Source organism: Octopus sinensis, linkage group LG2 (assembly GCF_006345805.1).
Source record: "Octopus sinensis linkage group LG2, ASM634580v1, whole genome shotgun sequence".
Classification (NCBI taxonomy): domain Eukaryota; kingdom Metazoa; phylum Mollusca; class Cephalopoda; order Octopoda; family Octopodidae; genus Octopus; species Octopus sinensis.
Window position 1 is genome coordinate 7,410,091 of NC_042998.1, and position 23,074 is coordinate 7,433,164.

The 23,074-nt window shown below is 38.6% G+C and overlaps 1 protein-coding gene across 6 annotated transcripts in view; it reads left to right on the forward strand.

The window, feature by feature from the left end:
* Positions 1–23,074, forward strand: part of LOC115223847 (ras-specific guanine nucleotide-releasing factor 2) — a 670,879-nt gene that overhangs the window by 634,169 nt on the left and 13,636 nt on the right. For 5 of the 6 annotated variants that reach the window (XM_029794538.2, XM_029794547.2, XM_029794555.2 and 2 more), the window contains 7 exons: positions 2,014–2,146; positions 5,813–5,913; positions 8,637–8,734; positions 12,698–12,877; positions 15,834–15,931; positions 17,641–17,725; positions 22,057–22,254. In XM_029794538.2, coding sequence (XP_029650398.1) covers positions 2,014–2,146; positions 5,813–5,913; positions 8,637–8,734; positions 12,698–12,877; positions 15,834–15,931; positions 17,641–17,725; positions 22,057–22,254 — 893 coding nt within the window. Of the gene's footprint in view, positions 1–2,013; positions 2,147–5,812; positions 5,914–8,636; positions 8,735–12,697; positions 12,878–15,833; positions 15,932–17,640; positions 17,726–22,056; positions 22,255–23,074 lie in introns of those variants that run through there. The other variant, XR_003882837.2, reaches the window with a different exon arrangement.

Sequence of the window (23,074 nt, forward strand, 5' to 3'; positions counted from 1 at the left end):
TATTTATTCAATTTCTTCTACATATTACAAATAAGTGAGACTGATTTAAAAACAATTGGCTGCAATATATAATTGTATACTATTAACAGTCAGTTGATAAATGCTCAATCATAGTATTTTATCATCACATGTCATATTGTCTTTATATCTAAGCTGTTCCTTAGTCACTGTATTGCTTAACCCTTTCGATACCAACCCGGCCGAAACCGGCTCTGGCTCTGTAGTACAAATGTCTTGTTTTCTTAAGTTCTGAATTAAAATCTTCCACCAAACCTTAGTCACGATTTATGTTCCTAACACTAGCTGAATGATAACTAAGTTATTTTACTAAATTCTTTGTTATATTTAAAGTAACCGAAAGAAACAGAGCATCTCAAAATAAATACAGTAACGAAAGGGTTAAACAAGATATAGTGAACAACAAACTACAAGCATGCCGTTCATTAAATTAACCCTTTTGATACCAATCCGGCTGAAACCGGCTCTGGCTCTGTAGTACAAATGTCTTGTTTTCTTAAGTTTTGAATTAAAATCTTCCACCAAACCTTGGTCACAATTTATGTTCCTAACACTAGCTGAATGATAACTAAGTTATTTTACTAAATTCTTTGTTATATTTAAAATTAATTGAAAGAAAGACAGGGCATCTGAAAATAAATACGGTATCGAAAGGGTTAAGCAGTTAGAAACTAAACCCCAAAGATAGTAAATCAAACAAGGATGCATACGCAACAGATTGTTAATTATCCAATTAAAGTTGGTTTAATTAGTGTTTTGCACATAAAGTACTAGTTGTTTTGGGTTACTAGATTGTGCTGATAAAGAAAGGAGCTTTTGTTGTTTTATATGAAGTCTCCCACACTACCAAATTTACATTCAAAATTCAATTAGTCAGTTAATGCTTGCCATGCCAGCTTCGGGGATTGTTCCATACTCCCATTCCACTTGGGATCAAATTGGCCGGACAGTGTAATGCAAGACAGTCTGTGTTTTGGGAAGCTACGTGAGATGCTTGGCACATAGTAGACTCATAATACAGTAATGCCTCACTTTACAAGGAGCTGCTTTACAAGACCCTGGGTTTTCGAGTTATATTCTTCAGCTCACATTTGTATGGTATTATAATAATACAAACAGAAAGTCCTCCCTCTTGGCAGATTTCTGGTAGTCGCTAAATGATATTTATACATTTTATTCCCAATTTGTCTAACTTTTCTGATGAGTTCCATCTAATTTTCTTTTGTGTCCTTTATTTCTATGAAGGAAAGAAATTTAGAATAAATGCATTTAGAATAATACCAAGCATTTAAAGACAGCATTAGAATTTATGAAGAAATCAGGTATTATGTTGACTTAACTTAGCCATGCTAATCTTTCACTTTTAAATGAACTCACTGGCAACCCATCCTCTATGTGGTCTTTTAGTGTGCTAGAAATAGCGGGATCACGTGGGTATCTTCCAAAGGCTCATAGCATTCCTAACAGCCATACCAACAAATTCACCTCAAATAATTTTTGCTTTTTTTTTTTTTTAAATTATCCTGGTGTCTTTGGAAAATCTCGTTTTATTGACAGTTAGGCATTTAACCAATTCTGGAAGGAAAATATTGGAATAGTCCTCAAAAGTAAATTGTTTTTCAGCATAATTGTAATGTGCATCATTAAAAAGTGAAAGTTATGAAGAAACAAAGTCAAGTCACAGACATTAACCAAAACTTAAGAGTAATCTAAAGCCAGAGTCTGGAAAAAAATGGCGGTGCCCCAGCATGGCCACAGCTCGTGAGCTGAAACTAGATAAAATTAAAAAAATAATAAAAAAATAAATCCTACCCCCAGACCCAGATCCCAAAGAATCATAGAGAACGATAGGAGTGACACTAATTCATATTTTTATTCTGAAACTGACAAAGCGTCTGATTAATACTTGTGGGGATGAATATATTTATACATACATGCATACATACATTACCTGTTTTTTATGAAAATTTATTTACTAATATTCTATATTTCTAGTTTCCAGCAAAAGAGGTAGTGCAGAAGCTGAATCAATTTCAACTCCCAGAAGCAGTTTTGCCCAGGCAGATGGTTCACCCCCGCAGGCTAGAGCGGGAACTGTAGTTACGTCGTCACGCCAGTCAAAACGGCGGTATGTATCAGATTACAAAATATTATAGAATATAGAGTAAATGCAAATTAAGATATTTTACACACATCTCCTTGTTTGACCGAAGGATAATTTAAAACGTGTTTAAAGCTTTTCGATTTCATGTTCATTTGTTAAATTATATTAAGTTTTAAGTATAGGGTGGTCCGAAAGTCTTGTCACCCCCTACCAGAAAGTAATAAGAACAATAGAGGAACAATATAATAATATCAAACACATGTACTGGTTTTTGTATATTCGCTTTCATTAACACTGACACACATTGAGAAGGCCTGTACAAATGCCAACAGCTTCATAAAACATCACACAGGACATGACACCGCATCATTTTGGCCACGAAAATGATGGTGTTCATACAGACCCTCTTGATGTGTGACAGTGTCAGTGTCAATCATCATCATCATCATCATCATTTAACATCCGATCTCCATGCTAGCATGGGTTGGACGGTTCGACCGGGGATCTGGGAAGCCAGAAGGCTGCACCAGGCTCCAGTCTGATCTGGCAGTGTTTCTACAGCTGGATGCCCTTCCTAACGCCAACCACTCCGTGAGTGTAGTTAGTTAGTTAGTTAGTTAATTTGGCTCAAAAGCAAATAGCAAGGCCATGTAGGGGGACATGGAGTTAAGTACAGGGTGGTGTTCATGTAAAGAGTTCAGGCCACTTGAGGTCCAGGGAGGCTTTGAACAAAGCGGTCGTCGGCATCTTCACCATCTCGTCTGGCAGCTTGTTCCATGGATCCGCAACCCGGACGGAGAAAGCTCCTCTCCTTCGATTGAGATGAAATCGTCGCAGGTAGAGCTTTTCGGAATGACCCCGCAGCCGACGCTCCGGAGCAGGAGTGAAGAACAGCTCTTTCGAGAGGTTACACTTCCCGCTTATGATGTTGTGGGCGAGAATGAGATCACCATGGCGGCGGCGTTTTTCAAGAGAACAAAGGTCGAGCGTCCTCAGCCTTTCTTCGTAGGACAAATTTTTGAGACCATGAACCATGCGGGTAGCCACCCTCTGGACTCTTTCGAGGTGCTGTATGTCTTTGAGGAGATAAGGAGAAGAGGCTTGAATCCCATACTCCAATATGGGTCTCACCAGCGTGACATAGAGTGGCAGGAATATGGCTGCTGTGAGCATTCCGAATGACCGTCGAATCAAAAACAGAATTCCGCGCGCTTTGTTGGCAGCATGGACGCACTGGGCTGAAGGCGAAAAGGAGGAATCCACCAAGATACCCAGGTCCTTTACCTGATCAGTCCTCTCCACCAGCAGACGACCCGGCTCGAAATCAATTTGAGTTGCAGGAGTAGAGCCGACAGGCAGATGACAGCACTTTGACACGTTCAGACACAGGTCCCAATCGTTAGACCACTTCCAAATTTGGTGGAGGCATCGACGAAGATCCTCTATACTACCGCGAGGAGCGACCAGTTTGATATCGTCAGCAAATAGAAGGGTGTGTTGCGTGAGGTCGTCGGGCAAGTCATTTATGAAGACTAAGAACAACAAGGGCCCAAGCACTGAACCTTGAGGCACGCCACTGCTCGCACTGGAGACGTCGGACCGCGAACCATTAACTTGAACTTGGAAGGAGCGATCTGAGAGGAAGGCACCAACCCATCGTACAATATCCGGATGGAAACTATATGCTTGAAGCTTGACAAGTAGTAGGCGGTGGTTTACCGAGTCAAAAGCTTTGGCAAAGTCCAATAAAACGATGTCAACAGCATCACTATCATCGAGGATGCGCGTCACCAATTCTTCCATTACTAGTAAGTTGGTCAAGCATGATCTCTTCGGCATGAAGCCGTGTTGGGAATCAGTGATCGAGGCTGTGTTTAGGAGGTGGAGCATCATACTTTTCTTAAGGATGGTTTCGAACATCTTGCTGATTATTGATGTAAGGGAAACCGGTCGGTAGTTAAGCGGGTCTTCGCGGCTCCCTTTCTTGAAAATTGGGCAGATTATCGCTGTTCTCCAGTCTGCAGGTATAACACCCGTCGCCAATGACATGTAGTGGGTGCTTTTTACGTGCCACCGGCACAGGTGCCAGGCGAGGCTGGCAACGGCCACGATCGGATTGGTGCTTTTTATGTGCCACCGGCACGGAAGCCAGTCAAGGTGATGCTGGTATCAGCCACGTTCGGATGGTGGTTTTTACGTGCCACCATCACTGAAAGTGAATATACTAAAACCAGTACATGTGTTTGATATTATTATATTGTTCGTAGCAAGTGTCAAGGCTTTCAGACCACCCTATACATACCTACTAAACAAGTCCAGTGGCATAGAAATTATCGTCATTGCTTGAACTTGTTGAAATTCACATGACCCTGATCCTCCAACCAGCACTACCTTCCATGACACATGACAGTTCTCTGTAACATCCAGTGTCATCTGTTAACTGTTTGACCTATGTCTTTGCAGAGAGACCAAAGCATTTTCAATCATGTTGTGGTATCCAAAGTACAGTATTGCTAACAGACTCTTCCTTATTTCTATAAGACAACTACAATGCCTGTTCCACTGTTGTACAAGCAATTGTAGATGTAAACACACATACACACACACACAATGGTTGTTTTAGTTTCAATCTCAGCGGTGGTGCCCCAGCACAGCGGTGGTGCCCCAGCACAGCGGTGGTTCCCCAGCATGGCCGCGGCCTTCGTGCTAAAACATTTTTAAGGATTTAAGGAATCTATCGAATCCACTCACAAGGTTTTGATTAACTTAGGGCTATAGTAGAAGACACTTGTCAGATTCCATGCAGTGGGACCAAACATGAAACCATATGGCTGGAAAGTGAACTTTTCAACCATAGCCATTCCTGAGCCTATAGGCTTTCATTAGCCTGGGGCTATAATTGAAGACCCTCACCTAAGGTGTCATGCAGTGGGGCTGAACCCAAAACCACATGGTTGAGAAGTGAACTTCTCAATCATAGAGCCATTCCTGCTCCTGGTTTCAGTTTAGTTTTTCAAAATAATAAGCTCAGTTTGAATTAAAGAATCATATTTTTGCAGTTTTCAGATCAGTCAATAAAATATATCAAGTATTTTAGTATGATTTTATATGAAAACTAGCAGTATCGCCCGGCGTTGCTTGGGTTTGTTTTCTTTTCGACCCCTTAGAATTGGAAATTTTGAAAAGTAAACATTTTGCATTATGTAGCTTGTTATTCTCTTTAAGTGAACATTTTTCTGGTTGAAATACACCGAAAAATGGCAACACAGCAGTAAAAGAATCGTAAAAACTAGGAATTTTTATAGAAAAAACGCACCTTTTTGATGTAAATAACTTTTGGTGTTAACATGGTCCGATTTGAATTTTTTCTTCTACGGAAGGAAGAGCAAGCCTTCTTGTATCATACTCTCAATTTTGGTCAACTTGTGCCACAGGGTCTTGGAGGAGATAGTGTTAGTTGAAGGCTACCAAACCTGCCACACACACACACACAGACAACTTCAGCTTTATATATATAGATATATCACATCTCAGATTTTCACAATTTCAGATCTTCCTGATTGTCAATGAAATCTTACTTTTCCCAAATTTCTTATTTTACTTAACAAGAACATTAATAACAGTGTATTATTTATTATATCTCATCTGTTTTTCTGATTATTTGTAATTATTATTTTTTTTTTAATTTAGATCCAGTTCTTCTGCAGCTACCACTGCATTTGCTGCTGCAACTGCAGGTTCAACAAATCCACTCGATCACCCAAAAGGAAGCCGGCAATATTTAAATCCAGGTAAGGAAACAAAAGGGTTCTATATTTATTTTTGCATAAAATTCTAAGTAATATGAAGACAAGAGCAGAATCTAAATTACACGAAAAAGAAAAATCATAATAATGGCTGTCTGATAAACATGTAAAGGTTTTTAATATATTAGTCCCAAGATAATGAATGGATACAAAACATCTTCTAGAATAATGTTCTAGGTTTAGGTGAAAGTAGTCTGCTTTCAGAACAGAGATGATTTTTTTTAAAAATTAAATTATTAGGTACAAATACATTCTTACAAATCCTGAATGTCATAAATATATGACATATTATCCTCCCGAAGAACCTAAGAGACCTGCATGGAGTGGATGCAGATGTCTTTAAAATAAAACTGGATCTCATCTTGTCAGTTGTCCCTGATGAACCAACTTCACGGCAGGAGGTGCAGATGAGGGCAACTGCATCGAACTCTCTCATGCACCAAATGGCAATTGCTAAAAAGCATTCGTGAAGTAAAATCATGTAGCAACACCAAATGGCAGTGTTCCAGCATGACCACAGCTTGTGAGCTGAAACTAAATAAATAAATAAAAAAAAATAAAATAAATAAAATACAACTATAAACGATAAAAAATATATTATAATTCATAGACAAAGATGATATGTAAAAGGTTTTAGAACGGGAGTATTCAAGGTTTAGATGATGGTAGTGTACTTAATAATTTAATTTGGAAAAAAAAACATATCTTATACTTGAAACTACTCTCTATTGTGAATGAAGAGAAATTCCCTTATACTCAACACACTACAGCTGCTTATCACAAAACTCAATTACTAAATCTATTTTAATAACATACTGAACCAAATCTGAATTCATAACAATATTTTGTTCTTAATTAAGTCAAGTCACCCTTGTTTTAGTTTGCTGGTTATTTCCATTTTGTGTAGTTAACAGTAGGTAAAGCATCTAGCTGTTACAACAAATACTCAGTAATTTTACATATGTACTGAGATGTACAACACATTCCAGCTGGAATAGAACAGAGAAAGTGATATAAAACTACTTGAAAGTAATATGCCAATGTTGCTCTCTTTATGTAAGGCGCATGGCTCAGTGGTTAGAGCGTCGAGCTTACAATCGTGAGGTTGTGAGCTCGAATCCCGGACCGGGCTGCGTGTTGTGTTCTTGAGCAAGGCACTTTATTTCACGTTGCTCCAGTTCACTCAACTGTAGAAATGAGTTGCGACGTCACAGGTGCCAAGCTGTATCGGCCTTTGTCTTTCCCTTGGATAACACTGGTGGCGTGGAGAGGGGAGGCCGGTATGCATGGGCGACTGCTGGTCTTCCATAAACAACCTTGCCCGGACTTGTGTCTAGGAGGGTAACTTTCTAGGTGCAATCCCATGGTCATTCATGACCGAAGGGGGTCTTTACTTTACTTACTATGTAAAAAGTATTCCACGAGTAAGTTCTTTTCAATAAAGTTTATATAGTCCTTTGTAAATTTATCTCAACAGAAAACTAAAAAGCTTAGGATTCAACCGTTTAACTAATTTTTAACACTATGGGAAGAAAAAAATAAAACAATTTAGTCAGTTACTGTGGGAATAATCTGAAGAAATCTAAAAAAATTTTGAATATGCAAAATGTTTGGACTGGGGATTACAAAGGACTTATGCTTATCTTTTTGTTGAATATAAGAGTTTTTCAATCAATCATTATGCAAGAGTTTGACTTTTATCGTAGGTAAAGAAAAGCAAGTATATCGTATACAATTACTATTTGCTTTGATATCTGTTCAAATTAACTCCTTCTATGCTTTCTTTGACTTTGTTTTAACCTCAATACCATCTATTACCTACTTAGAATATCCTTGTTTTCACACCTGTTTACTTTGGAGAATCAAATAGTTAGCAAGGATGAAAAAGTTTACAAAACTGCTAAATGCAAAGCATGGACTTATGTCTGGTAATGTTTACTTTTACTAAAACGGTTTATGAAATAAACCCTTTTAGCATTGCTAAAATTGTCAAGAAGGCTGAGGGTGTATTGGCATCACTCACCAAGTCCTTTGTGAACCGCTCTCCAGCTATCTATCTGCGGCTTTATATAACTATGGTGCGACCTCACCTGGAATTTGCATCACCGGTCTGGAACCCCTATCTTGCCAAGGATATCAATCGTCTGGAAACTGTTCAGCGACGTGCAGCCAAGAGAATACTCTCCATCAGGCATTTGCCATATTCTGAATGCCTTACTTCCCTGGGCATGGATACATTGAAACTCCGATGTCTGGTAGCTGACTTGGCAGACACCCATAAAATTATTAACCATCTTACTAACAATAACTCTGAGCACCTTTTCAAACTCCACCTGTCTAACACCCATGGACATATTTACAAAGTAAGAAAACAGCACAGCTCCCATGACTTTAGGAAACATTTTTTCACACTAAGAGTTGCTGAAGTTTGGAACAAACTGCCGGCATCAGTTGTTAGTTGTCGGAGCACTGCATCCTTCAAAACTTCCATGCTTTCTGAGATTCACCAACACTACACCTGATTTTCTCCCCTCCATACACACGCAAGCATGTATCTGACTCATACACTGTTCACTTCCAGACATTTGTATATTACTGCATATGCTTTACACGCACTTTTGACAAGTTGTGGTGCACCTGAGCACTGTATACAATAATTTCATTATTATTATTATTTTAAATATTCTCCCTTTTCCCTTTTTTTACAGTGGATACGAAAACAAAGAAACGAGAATCAGTGTTAAGTGCAGCAGCTACGATGAGGGTTCTAAATGTAATGAAACATTGGGTTTCAAAACACTATCAGGTAAAGAAAAGAAACATTATTTTGTGCATTGGATATTTGGACTGTTTGTAATGTGAGAATTATTGGTTTCTTTTAACGCCGACGGGAAATAACATCATTAGGTGAGACAAGCTGACTGACAGGTGATGGTCGTTTAGAAAAAGCACGGGCTAAAACTACGCGCCTTCACTAGTCAGTTAAGGTGAGACAGTGTCACGTGACAACTTGCTGGGGCTGCCTGCTGGAGCCTAGCGGCAGGTATTTAAAGGGAAAAATTTGAGAAGACAGTCAGTTGCCTGCTGACACTCGCTGACGATACATCAAAGAGGCCAGGGAACAGAAGAAAGAAGACATGCACCCAACACCAGAGCTAAAGACACCTCCGAAAGGGGGGAGCCCCGCCACGTCAAAACGGTAGAGGAGTAGGGGCCAAAACCAGACCTGGTTCCTCCTGATGATGTCTTTAGCTAACTGGATCCTATAAAGGAGCTGTTGTGGTAGCAGACCACGAAACACGGTTATAATTCCTTCCATAAGTACAGTACCTCATATTAAAAGAGAAAGAGCTGTAGTTAATTATATTTGTTCCACTATTTCACTGCTACTTGTTTCCATGAAATGATGAAAGCCTTAGCTGGATTTGAAAATGGCCTTAGCTGGATTTGAAAATGGAATCTAAATTAACATACCTAAATATCACATGGCATTTTCTCTGCTGCTCTACCAATTCTGATAATCTTCCTGCATATAGAGTGTTGTATTAAGTGTTTTACAAAATTAAAGAAATATCGGTTTCAAATTTTGGCACAAGGCCAGCAATGTCGTTAAAGGGGTGAAGTCGATTACATCAACCTCAGTGTTCAACTGGTACTTATTTCATCGACCCTGAAAGGATGGAATCCAAAGTCAACCTCGACAGAATTTGAACTCAGAATGTAAAGATGGATGAAATGCCTCTAGGTATTTTGTCCAGTATGCTAACAATTCTCCCAACTCACCACCCTTACAAAATTAAATAAATATTGAGCCATACTCATAGCTGAAATATTGAGCCATAATCATAGCTATGATTCTACCACCATTCCCACCAGCGGTTCAAGTCAAGGAACATAACTCTGCTTGTCACGGTTTACCTAGTGGCAAAGACTAGTTCTACATTATTACCACTGAATAATGAGTGAACAACAAACCGCAAAAATAATTGTTTTAACAATACGAATATGTTCAAATTTGCAAATAAAAAAATCAAAACTTTACTCTATCTACAGAAAAATATCAATATATTAAAATTAAGAAAAAAATAACTAAATATATCAGTTGAATACAATTTATTGTATATTTGTAAGATAATCATATAAATATAAATCCTTGTCATCAAATGGCAGAATCATGTCCCCAACAAAGATGTCCTCAAGCAAGCAGGAATACCAAGCATGTTTGCACTCCTCACACAAAGACGTATGAGATGGCTTGGGCATTTTAGTCGTATGGAAGATGGCAGAATCCCCAAGGATATACTCTACGGAGAGCTTGCTATGGGCACTAGGTCTGTGGGAAGACCATTCTTACGTTACAAGGATGTTTGCAAAAGGGACATGAAGGCCTGCGACATCAATATTAGCAACTGGGAAGCGGTTGCTGGCAACCGTGGAGATTGGCGACGGACCATAAAAGAGGGGACACAAAGGAGTGACAGAGGGAGAGAGGAGAAATGGAAAGACAAGAAAAGACGTCAACAAGAAAGTATGGCATTACAACCAGCCAGGCAAAGTCTTTGCTACATTTGCGGTACCTGCCAGAGAGAGTGTTTGTCCAGGATAGGACTACACAGCCACAGCAGGAGATGTATTAGGACATGAAATGTAAAAGCCGGACTAGATTATTTTATGTGCAACTCCATTGTCTCCCAAGACAAAAAGGATGCCATCAACAAATCATATAAATATTCACACACACACACACACACTCACAGTTCCTTCAAATATATTAAAGTTAGTTTGATATATCTTTTGTTTCAGTTCATTGACTTGATGTATTTTCTTTTGAGTTGGTACAAGGTGCTTTTGTATAGAAATAGGGTGAAAATTGATTAAGCTATGTATTATTGGTACTATTATTTGAGCACCCAGCTGTAGAAACACTGCCAGATCAGACTGGAGCCTGGTGCAGCCTTCTGGCTTCCCAGACCCCAGTTGAACCGTCCAACCCATGCTAGCATGGAAAGCGGACGTTAAACGATGATGATGATGATGATTGACTGATAATTACTATATCGATTGAACTGACTCCAGCTTATTTTATCTGTTCAGTCCCAGAGTGATTAATGGCAGTTTGTTGGACATGAATAGAATTTGAACTTCTGTCCAATAAGGATGAAAGTATTTCAATGAATGTAGTCCAGTGCTTTGTTGTCACTCCTCACAATAAGATCTTAATGAATGAATGGAAGTTCACCAGCCTATTTCCTCTGATGTGAATATGTGCAGAGCTGAGCCTTAAGACAAGAAGAGTAGGAGGAAACCCTGTAACATGGCACCACCGAATACAGAACAGAATTTCCCTTACAACCACTGTGGCTGGGTCTGTCTGTCTGTCTCATATAGGCCTAGTCTAGCACCAGCATGCTTCTGCAGGACAGCTCTCTTTATGAATCTTCATACATGAAACCAATCAGTGATCACTATTGAGTAATCATTAATTTATTGATTAACCCTTTAACATTTAAATTGGCCAGTTCCAGTCCAAATATGCTATCTTTTTTTATGTTCTAACCAGCCTGATCCAGCCTATTACACCCAGCCTATTACACCCATCCTTCAAAACCATTCTAAAAATATATATTTCTTTACTACCCACAAGAGGCTAAACACAGAGAGGACAGACAAATGGGTTAAGTCGATTACATCGACCCCAGTGCGTAACTGGTACTCAATTTATCAACCCCGAAAGGATGAAAGGCAAAGTCGACCTCAGTGGAATTTGAACTCGGAACGCAACGACAGACGAAATACGGCTACGAATTTCGCCCGGCGCACTAACGTTTCTGCCAGCTTTCCGCCTACCATTCTAAAAATATAGTGTAAAGACCCCCTTTGGTCATGAATAACCATGGGATTGCACCTAGAAAGTTCCCCTCCAAGGCATGAGTCTAGGCAAGGTTGTTTATGGAAGACCAGCAGTCGCCCATGCATACCAGCCTTGCCTCTCCATGCCACCCACCAATGTTATCCAAGGGATACAGCTTGGCACCAGTGATGTCACAATTCATTTCTACAGCTGAGGTAACTGGAACAACATGGAATGAAATGATTGCTCAAGAATGTGGCACACACAGCCAAGTTTGAGAATTGAACTCACTACCTCATGATTGTGAGCCTGACACTCTAACCACTGAGCCATGCGCTTTCTAAAAATATACTCTTTACTCTCTTTACTTGTCTCAGTCATTTGACTGTGGCCATGCTGGAGCACCACCTTTAGTCAAGCAAATTGATCCCAGGCCTTATTCTTTGTAAGCCTAGTACTTATTCTATCAGTCTCTTTGACCGAACCGCTAAGTTACAGGGTGTAAAAACACCAGCATCGGTTGTCAATCAATGTTGGCGGGGACAAACACAGACACACAAACATATATATGCATATACACGACAGGCTTCTTTCAGTTTCCGTCTACCAAATCCACTCACAAGGCTTTGGTTGGCTCGAGGCTATAGTAGAAGACACTTGCCCAAGGTGCCACACAGTGGGACTGAATCCGGAACCATGTGGTTCGTAAGCAAGCTACTTACCACACAGCCACCGCATTATCAAAATTTCATAGTTACAAAATAATTAAAAACAATGTGAATGAGAAAACATTACATTTGACAAAATAATCTGAATGCTAAAGGGTTGATAATACTGAAATGAGAATAATAATAATTGTAAATGAGGTATAATAATTATAACATCGTTATAACATTTTTTCTTTCTATCTTTTCCTAGGATTTCGACACTGATGCACAATTGAAAGCTTTTTTGATTGATTTACTTGAAGAAATGGTGTGCAACACCTCTTTACTACCAGCTGAGCATAAAGCAGCTGCAGGCATATTACGCATAATCAACCAGGAGAGCCAAGATAGCAATAAAGTTGATTTAGATATATTATTAGCCCCACCTGCAGTAAGTAGAGTTAACAGTCTTTTCCTCTCTTGTTACCTCCACCTTAGCAAAGGCAGAGGTATTGTTTTCAGTTGTGTTTGTTTGTTTGTTATCTCAAGAACTGCTGGATGGATTTGGATGAAACTTTCAGGGATGTTTGGCCTCATGACTGGTACAAACTGATTAGATTTTGGCATTGATCCGGTACTGGACAAGGATTCTGCATTATTTTTCCTGTTTCTTTACTTAATTTTTGAGAGCGGTCGGGTTCATTTTTAGTATTCTCGCTTGTGAGAGCAGTCGAGTTTATTTCAGATATTCTCATTTTAAAAATCGTCTCCGGCTAATCTTTGAGAGGGCATTAGCATTGCCTTGGTGGAGGTTTGCACTCTCTCAGTACTCTTGTTTTTTTTTTTCATTTTATTTTATAATACATAAGTATCTATCTGTTATATTTTACTTCTTTCAGTCATTGGACTGCAACCATGCTGCGGTACCAGTCCAAAGGGTCTAGTCCAGTGTTTCTCAACCTTTTTACCCTTCCGTAACCCTTAAAATAAATTATGTCTCAAGGAAACTCTGCATAAAAATAATTATTTACTATATCTTTCACATTTTTTTTCATCGTAGTTCATATGGTAAATATCATATATATATATATATATATATATATATATATATATGTATATATATATATATATATATATCGTTGTTATATTTTTCTTTGATAACATAAAAGGTTAGATAGGATGATGTCTATATTACAATAACCAATATGATTTAAATTCGCTTTGTGTATATATTCATGTGTGGTGCGTGCTGATATATAAAACTGTGTGTATGGGTTTTCTAGAATTCGAGATGTATTTACAATTATCCTTACGAAATAGAGTGGCGTGTTTTCAATCGTGGTTGCTAACACAAAGATTTACGACAAGGAGACACACAATTATTTTCTTTTTGTAGAATCATTAAAGGTACTGTTCCATTATCCAAGGAATGTGTTGTGTACTTATTAAGTTTTGTCAGTGGGAAATATCAGGTTTTCAGTTATCTCTCTCAACCTGTCATTACTTGTCTGCTTCTTAGCAAATTGACCCCAGGACTTATTCTTTGTAAGCCTAGTACTTATTCTATCAGTGTCTTTTGCCGATCTACTAAGTTAAGGAGTTACTGGGGACGTAAACACACTAGCATTGTTAAGCGATATTAGAGGGACAAACACAGACACACAAACATATACACACATACATACATATATACGACGGGCTGCTTTCAGTTTCCGTCTACCAAATCCACTCACAAGGATTTGGTTGACTCGAGACTATAGTAGAAGACACTTGCCCAAGGTGCCAAGTAGTGGGACTAAACTCGGAACCATGTGGCTAGTAAGCAAGCTACTTACCACACAGCCACTCCTACACATGGTACTGGCAGAATTGAAAACATTTTGCTTTCTCATGCTATTATTACAATAATGAATGAATGATCGTTGATTCAACAGGAAATATTATTGTTGCAAAAGCAGTATCTTTCTTTCTTTTTAACTTTTCTTTACAGTCTTTAATTTTTGATAAAATTTTAGAAATTCGCATTTAAATAAACCCATTTCAAGAAAGTATCAAGAGGATTGTGAGATAGAAGTCTATGGGTGGCATGCAGCCCACAGGCCTCAGGTTGGCTCGCCCTGGTCTGGAGTCTAGTTTCTTCTGAGATGTTGTTAGAGGCCAGACACAACTGAGGAAGCTTACTCTTTTACTTGTTTCAGTCATTTGACTGCGGCCATGCTGGAGCACCGCCTTTAGTCGAGCAACTCGACCCCGGGACTTATTCTTTTGTAAGCTCAGTACTTATTCTATTGGTCTCTTTTGCCGAACCGCTAAGTGACGGGGACATAAATACACCAGCATCGGTTGTCAAGCAATGCTAGGGGGACAAACACACACACACATACATATATATATATATACATATATACGACAGGCTTCTTTCAGTTTCCATCTACCTAATCCATTCACAAGGCTTTGGTCGGCCCGAGGCTATAGTAGAGGACACTTGCCCGAGGTGCCACGCAGTGGGACTGAACCCGGAACCATGTGGTTGGTAAGCAAGCTACTTACCACACTGCCATTCCTGCGCCTACTTCAGTTGTTGAACCTGGCATTGACATACATGGAAGAGGTGGCATTCATTATCAGAAGCCCTTGCCATCTCAACTGATAATTTCTCATTTCATATCAGCAGGGGTCATGTTAATGGGGAGCTGCAGGTTGTTTGTATTGGTAATGGAGAGAATGCAGTTCCAGGTTATTTCAAGATAGGGTGGGTACAGTTTTCCAGACCATTTGATGTTAAGGGATCAGTTGGTGTCTTGATTACATAATCATCAAAAGATACACTGGTTTTTGTTTGGAAATATTTAATGAATTCCACTGTAGACATTATATTCTCTTCTAAAATTTTCTATTATTTACAAGCCATGCCTAATATGCTAAACCTAAAATTTGCACTTCCATATACACAGCTCCCTATCATTTTTCCTTTTTTCATTCTTCATTTTATTTATCATGAATCCATTCTTCCTGTTTCTGAAAATAAAAGAAAAGAAAAGAAAATTTTCCTTTGAGAAAAAGTTTTGGTCAGATGCCAGCGCCACCTGACTGGCATCCATGTCGGTGACATCTAAAAACACCAACTGATCATGGCCGTTTGCCAGCCTCCTCTGGCCCCTGTGCCGGTGGTACATAAAAAACACCCACTACACTCACAGAGTGGTTGGCATTAGGAAGGGCATCCAGCTGCAGAAACACTGCCAGATCAGACTGGAGCCTAGTGCAGCCTTCTGGCTTCCCAGACCCTGGTCGAACTGTCCAACCCATGCTAACATGGAAAACGGACGTTAAATGATGATGATGAAGAATAGTTTGAATTTGTAAACTGTAAAAAAAAAATATATATATTTTCATCTGTTTTCCAGACATCTTCAACAGACACGTCAGATTCATTATCAGCATTGGATATTGCAGAACAACTCACTTATTTAGACCATAAAATTTTTATTGCAATTCGCAGTGAGTAAGTATTCTATCAAACATTGCAAACTCAATAATACAAATATACTTCTTCACTTTCAGCCTCATGCTATTTCTCCTTGTAATTTTGAACCTTATTTTTACCTTGTTTTTATTTTGTTAATGAATAATGTTTACAAAGTAATTAATATGCAGGTTTAAATTTAAAAACCTAATGAACCAACTCTATAATGCAGTGCATGACCCAGTAACATCTCGACATTCTAGTAGTAGAAATTAACATCATTGGGAAAAATGCTTGCTTATGCTAACTGACAATGATGAAGTCCAAAAATTAAGTAACAGACTAGAAATAATTAGGCTGGGATTTTTGTATGTAACCATTTATTTTAGATTAACTTCACTCTTTGACAAATTTCCCCAAAATGAAAAAGAAAACTTAGAAAAGGAAAAGTATGTGTAAGAAAGTTCAGGATTTCTTGTAAATTTGGAAAATAGTTTAGTGTACAAGTTCATAGGTCTTAGTTCTCAGCTGCTTCTCTTGCAGCATTTAATCAGAAATTTAGGTGGAGTTGTTATGAGATGTTCTTCTGTTGATATGTATTAGACACAATGTCTTCCAATGCTAACAATACCTAGAGTTATTGCACCTTACAGGAATACTGTGGCTTGTAGGATTTTATGCCCTCATTTACTTTTAAAGTGTAAGTAGTAGTCTCTTACTGGAAGAAGTCTGAGATACTGCTTTATTACAATGAATAGACCATGATTTTAACCACTTATATATATTCTTCTAGGTTAGTATAACCTAGACTAGTTTTTTAAAATTTAGTTACTTGCATGCATTCTTTGTGTGAATAGTTCTTTGAAGGAACAAGTTACCTCGTATATATTCAGATCAGAAAGTATGTCCCCTTTGTGAAACAAAGCAAACAAAATAATGTGCTTTGCAGCAAAGAAACATCTATTCTTTGCATTGAAATTCCAACTCATTGACTATACCTAGTATTTTTAGCTGTTTTCTGAAACCTATAGAAAACTGAACAACAATTTGAAATGTCACCAATAATTTATTTGAACTTTAAAAAATAAAAGTAGTTTTCTGTATGGAACTAATAAGAAAGTTTATGACAGTATGTATATGTATAACTGGCTGGAACTGAGAATGCAGAGATTAAACAAATTTACAGCATTTCAACGATAAAGTGTTAGAGTAGGTTACATAACTAAGGAACTGAGCCCAATGCACTTTTCACTTATAGCAAGAATGATACTAGCAGCCTAAATGTGTCATGGAGAAAATGTTAGTCATCAACAATTATCATTTTACTTTTACCAGATATCAATTGTTTAATGTTCTACTTAAATATACTTTCACTTATGTAATTCTGTAATGAGTTTTGTTGTGGTAAAATATGCATTTCTTAAAGAAGATTATCTGAGCCAGTACTTATAAGAGAGAATATGACAAAGATGACACAAGCTGTATATTAACTGATAGCTTCAAATCTTTAGCTTTTGCATAAAACTTTTATGATCTCATCATTCAAATTTTAATAATTTGTTACAACATGAAAATTATTAATGTAAAATATAAACAGAGTCAAAATGTGTGCTTAGGTATTTGTAATGTGAATACTCAGTCCATTAGATGAAAAATCCTTTTAGCATGACTAAGTATTTTACTCGTTATCTGGACCATTTTGTCTTATTGAATATCACGACTTACCTGTTATATCCTTTATATCTTAGTGAACTGTTATCTCAGACGTGGATGAAACCAGATAAGGAAGTCAGGGCACCACATGTGCATTTAGTCACAAAAAGATTCAATGAGGTGAGTTTTAAGTTTTAAAACTATGCACTTTACCTGATGCACACACACACATATACACACATTTTATAATTTATCTGGAGATGATCGGATGTTTATTACATGAATTGATTTCTGATTGGATTCACTGAAGCTCCGGCGTCTGGCGATGGACTTGGTAAACACCCTCAAGGTTATCAACCACCTCACCAACAACAACATTGAACACCTTTTTGATCTCCATGTGTCCAACCCACGTGGACATGCCTACAAAGTCAGAAAACAACACAGCTCCCATGACTTTCGGAAACATTTTTTCACGCTCAGAGTTGCTGAAGCATGGAACAAACTGCCTGCGTCAGTTGTTGACTGCCATGACACTGCATCCTTTAAGGCCTTCATGCTTTCCGAAATGCGCCGAAACTACACCTGATTATACATACACTTTAGATGAGTTGTAGTGCACCTGAGCACTGTACACAATGTTTTTATTATTATTATTATTATTTATTACCATGAACAGAGTGCCACAAATTTGTTTTGGTGCAATATGAATAAATTGAACTGATTCCAGTATATGCTTGGTACCTATCATCATATGAATGAAAGCCTAGGCAGACCCTAATAGGGATTATTTTTAACCACATGCTATTCTCATTTTGTGAGAACATATGCCTATGCACCAGCTGTAGGAGATAAGCTGATATAAATCCCAAACAGACTTCTTGGACACACAACACAAAGTCATTTGTATTTGAATATTCGTATGTTGTTTTCATGCAGCAGTCTGGAACCCCTGTCTTGCTCAGCGAGAGGCATGCAACCAGATGACTACCCACTGTCAGTTACCATACTCTGAACATCTTACTTCCCTGGGTATGGTCACATTAAAACTCCAGCGTCTGGCAACTCACTTGGTAGACACCCACAAGATTATCCACACTTTTTTGAATTCTGTATGTCTAACACTCATGGACATGCTTACAAACTTAAAAAACAAGACAGCAACCATGACTTTTGGAAACAATTTTTTTCCACACTCAGAACTGCTGAAGCATGGAATAAACTACATGCATCGGTTGTTAACTGTCAGGACACTGCATCCTTCAAAACTTTCATGCTTCCTGAAATTTGCCAACAGGACACTTGATGTTCCCCTTCCTCCATTTCTCTTTTTTTAACAACTTATTCACTCTTTACTCTTTTACTTGTTTCAGTCATTTGACTGCGGCCAAATCAACCGCAGGACTTATTCTTTGGAAGCCTAGTACTTATTCTATCAGACTCTTTTGCCGAACCGCTAAGTTACAGGGATGTAAACACACCAGCATCGGTTGTCAAGCGATGTTGGCGGGACAAACACAGACACACAAAGATACACACATACATATATAGGACGGGCTTCTTTCAGTTTCCGTCTACCAAATCCACTCACAAGGCTTTGGTCGGCCCGAGGCTATAGTAGAAGACACTTGCCCAAGGTGCCACACAGTGGGACTGAACTCAGAACCATGTGGTTGGTAAGCAAGCTACTTACCACACAGCCACACCTGTGCCTATTCACTTCCTGTGCATATATTCTATGTACTGTTTGTACAGTTTTGGCTACTTTTTCTGATGAGTTGTAGTGCATCTGAGCACTGTATACAGTAAGTTCATTATATGCTCCAATTGTAACCACAAGTTATAATGGAGTGCTCATTCCTGATACTAAAGAATACTTATTTCTTTACTACCCACAAGGGCTAAACACAGAGAGGACAAACAAGGACAGACAAATGGATTAAGTCGATTACATCGATCCCAGTGCATAACTGGTACTTAATTTATCGACCCCGAAAGGTTGAAAGGCAAAGTCGACCTCGGCGGAATTTGAGCCCAGAACGTAGCGGCAGACAAAATACCGCTAAGCATTTCGCCCGGCATGCTAACGATTCTGCTAGCTCAGGGAATGCTATGCCATGGATCACATCAATGTGAAGATACATTAATCCCAATAGCAAAAAAGATATTGAAATATTTTTGCTGTTTACTTTTCATTCTGAATATTCTTATTGATAGCCACGATTACCAAACAGGATGAAATGCAAAAGTGATGCTGCAATAGCTTACCTTTTTCTGGCCATTAGTCTCTCATATTTCATGCTGATTCCACCATTAAACATTTTTGGGAACCCTATATTTATGTAAGTGGAGGCACGTGGCTTAGTGGTTAGGGTGTCAGCATCATGATCGTAAGATTGCCTGGACTGGGCAACGTGTTGTGTTCTTGAGCAAAACACTTCATTTCACGTTGCTCCAGTCCACTCAGCTGGAAAAAATGAGTAATGCTGCGATGGACTGGTGCCCCATCCAGCTGGGGAACACATACGCCATAGAAACTGGGAAACCAGGCACATGAGCCTGGCTAGGCTTTAAAAAGGGCACATTTATTCGTGGAGGTGCAATGGCCCAGTGGTTAGAGCAGTGGACTCGTGGTTGGAGGATCACGGTTTCGATTCACAGACCGGGTGTTGTGTGTCTTTATTGAGCAAAAACACCTAAAGCACCATGAGGCTCCGGCAGGGGCTGGTGGTGACCCCTGTTGTACTCTTTCGCCCCAACTTTCTCTCACTCTCTCTTCCTGTTACTTGAGTAACGCTGTGATGGACTGGCATTCCGTCCAGCAGGAGGGAGCACATGCCATAGAAACCGGGAAACCAGGCCCATGAGCCTGGCTAGGCTTGAAAAGGACACATAAATAAATAAAATATTTATGTAAACCCACATCTCTGTGCTGAATTTAAATTCAAAACCTTTATTTTTCATTACAATATTTTAACACTCTCTACTGTTCCATGGGAGAATTTGTGAAGTAATTCTGGAACATGTAATATTGTATATTCCGTAATGATCAATTGTTTTATACAAAACTCTTATGGCACAGAGCTATTTTACTTATTGGTTCAGTTTCATTAAAAAACTGACAAAAATAGTGTGTGTGTGTGTGTGAGAGAGAGAGAGAGAGAGAGATTTTTTCTTAAATGGGAAGTATGAATTTTATTTTACATTTGCTGAATTCTGTCACAGAATAGCCCAAATTGCAACTTGCTGAAAAAGATGTATGGAAAGAAATGATTGAACACTTGGGAATAATAGATAATTCTAGCATGTATCATACTCTTGAATTTAATGCACAGAAACATTATGACCAGACATAAAAGACTGCAGTAAGAGTGTGTGGGATAGAAAATGCAACCACATTACTCATTGTCTTATACTGGGTGCTCAAATGGTGCTTTTTACATGCCACCAGCACGGAGACCAGCTTGTTGCTCTGGCAATGATAATGCTCGTATGGTGCTCTTAGCGCTCCACTAGCACGGATGCCAGTCATCGAATTTGATTTCGATTGCCTTAACAGGTCTTTGCAAGCAGGCTAATTGTAATTAGAGCCATAATCATCATAGTTTTAACCTCCACTTTCTCATACTTGCATGAGTTAGATGTAATTTGTTGAGACAGATATCTAAGGTTGGATACTTTTCCTGTCACCAACCATCTCCTGTTTGCAAGTAGGGTAATATTTCTCTTTGACCAAACATGATTTTGGAAGATCAGAAATGAAGAACACTGCTTCAATGTTGATAACATTTCTTCATGATTATCTTGTGATATCTAAGCAAGATAACGTGTGTGTGTGTGTGTGTGTGTGTGTATATATATATATATATATATATATATATATCTCATCATCATCATCATTGTTCAACGTCCATTTTCCATGCAAGCATGGGTTGGAAGGTTCGACCGGAGTCTGGGAAGCCAGGAGGCTGCACCAGGCTCCAGTCTGATCTGGCAGTGTTTCCACAGCTGGATGCCCTTCCTAATGCCAACCACCCTATGAGCGTAGTGGGTACTTTTTATGTGCCACCAGCACAGGTGCCAGGGGAGGCTGGCAGCAGCCACAATTGGTTGGTGCTTTTTATGTGCCACCGGTACAGAAGCCAGTTAAGGCATAGAAGCCTATATATATATACGTACATACATACACACACATAGCTGGCTTCTTTCAGTTTCTGTTTATTAAATCCAGTCATAAGTCTTTGGTTAGCCCAAGGCTATAGTGGAGGACACTTGCTGACAGTTCCACACAGTAGGACTGTAAAAGGTAATGTGTTGATAATTAGAGACTGTATTCAACTAGAAGGAAAAATAATTATAATAATACTATGAAATTTGCTTGTTAAACATGGAATACTGCTAAGATTTTGAAAAGGAAAAATATTTTTGAGGGGTTGATGTAAATATGTGTTACCTATTATAATTTTATCTTCTCTCCTTATATTATTAAAATTTTGCTTCAAATTTTTCAGGTGAGTCGTTTGGTAGTGTCGGAAATAGTCGGACGTACCAATATACAAGACAGAGTAGCATGTCTTGAAAAGTGGGCTGCAATCGCAGATATTTGTCGCTGCATGCACAATTATAATGGTGTCTTACAGATATGTGCTGCATTTGTGAACAGTTCAGTTTTTAGAATGAAGAAAATGTGGGAAAGAATATCAAAGCAGGTAAGAAATGGTTATTTCACTTATCCAAGCATTACTAAACATTAAATCTCTTCTTTAACTTTAAAGCTGGACCCCTAAATGAAACTTTTTGACACTATCATTATCATCGTTTAATGTTCCTTTTCCATGCTAGCATGGGTTGGACAGTTCGACCGGGGTCTGGGAATCCAGGAGGCTGTACCAGGCTCCAGTCTGATCTGGCAGTGTTTCTACAGCTGGATGCCCTTCCTAAAGCCAACCACTCCATGAGTATAGTGGGTGCTTTTTACATGCCACTGGCAGGCTTGCATTTTATGCAGTACCGAGAAAACATTTATAGAATTGACTTTTTGCAAGGGGTTGCATTAACATGATTCATGATATCTAATTGAACTTTTGCAGCATAGAAGGTGTTTATAAGCCATTTAAGAAACACTCAAAAACCATTAGATTCACTGCATGTCAGTGAACAGGTCGCGGTCTCAAAGTGGCGAAAATATTTTGGCAAATTAAATTTAAATGCTGCAGTGAATCTAACGGTTTTTGTGTGTTTCTTAAATGGCTTATAAACACCTTCCACGCTGCAATTGTCTATTATAAACTTGTATGTGATAAAATTATTTTAATGAGTTGTTGAAAGAGAAGTTAGGTATGGATTTTAAATTGTAAGGTTATAACAGCAAGTACCATATTCAGTGACATTAACATACTTACCAAGGGTGACATACATAGTTTAACTGCAGGCTAACATACTAAATGTTGTGTGTTCAAAGCAAGCGAGAAGGAAAAAAATTGAAGTTAATGAGAGTTTTTACCAAGGGCAGCAAGAAAAAGGGAATTT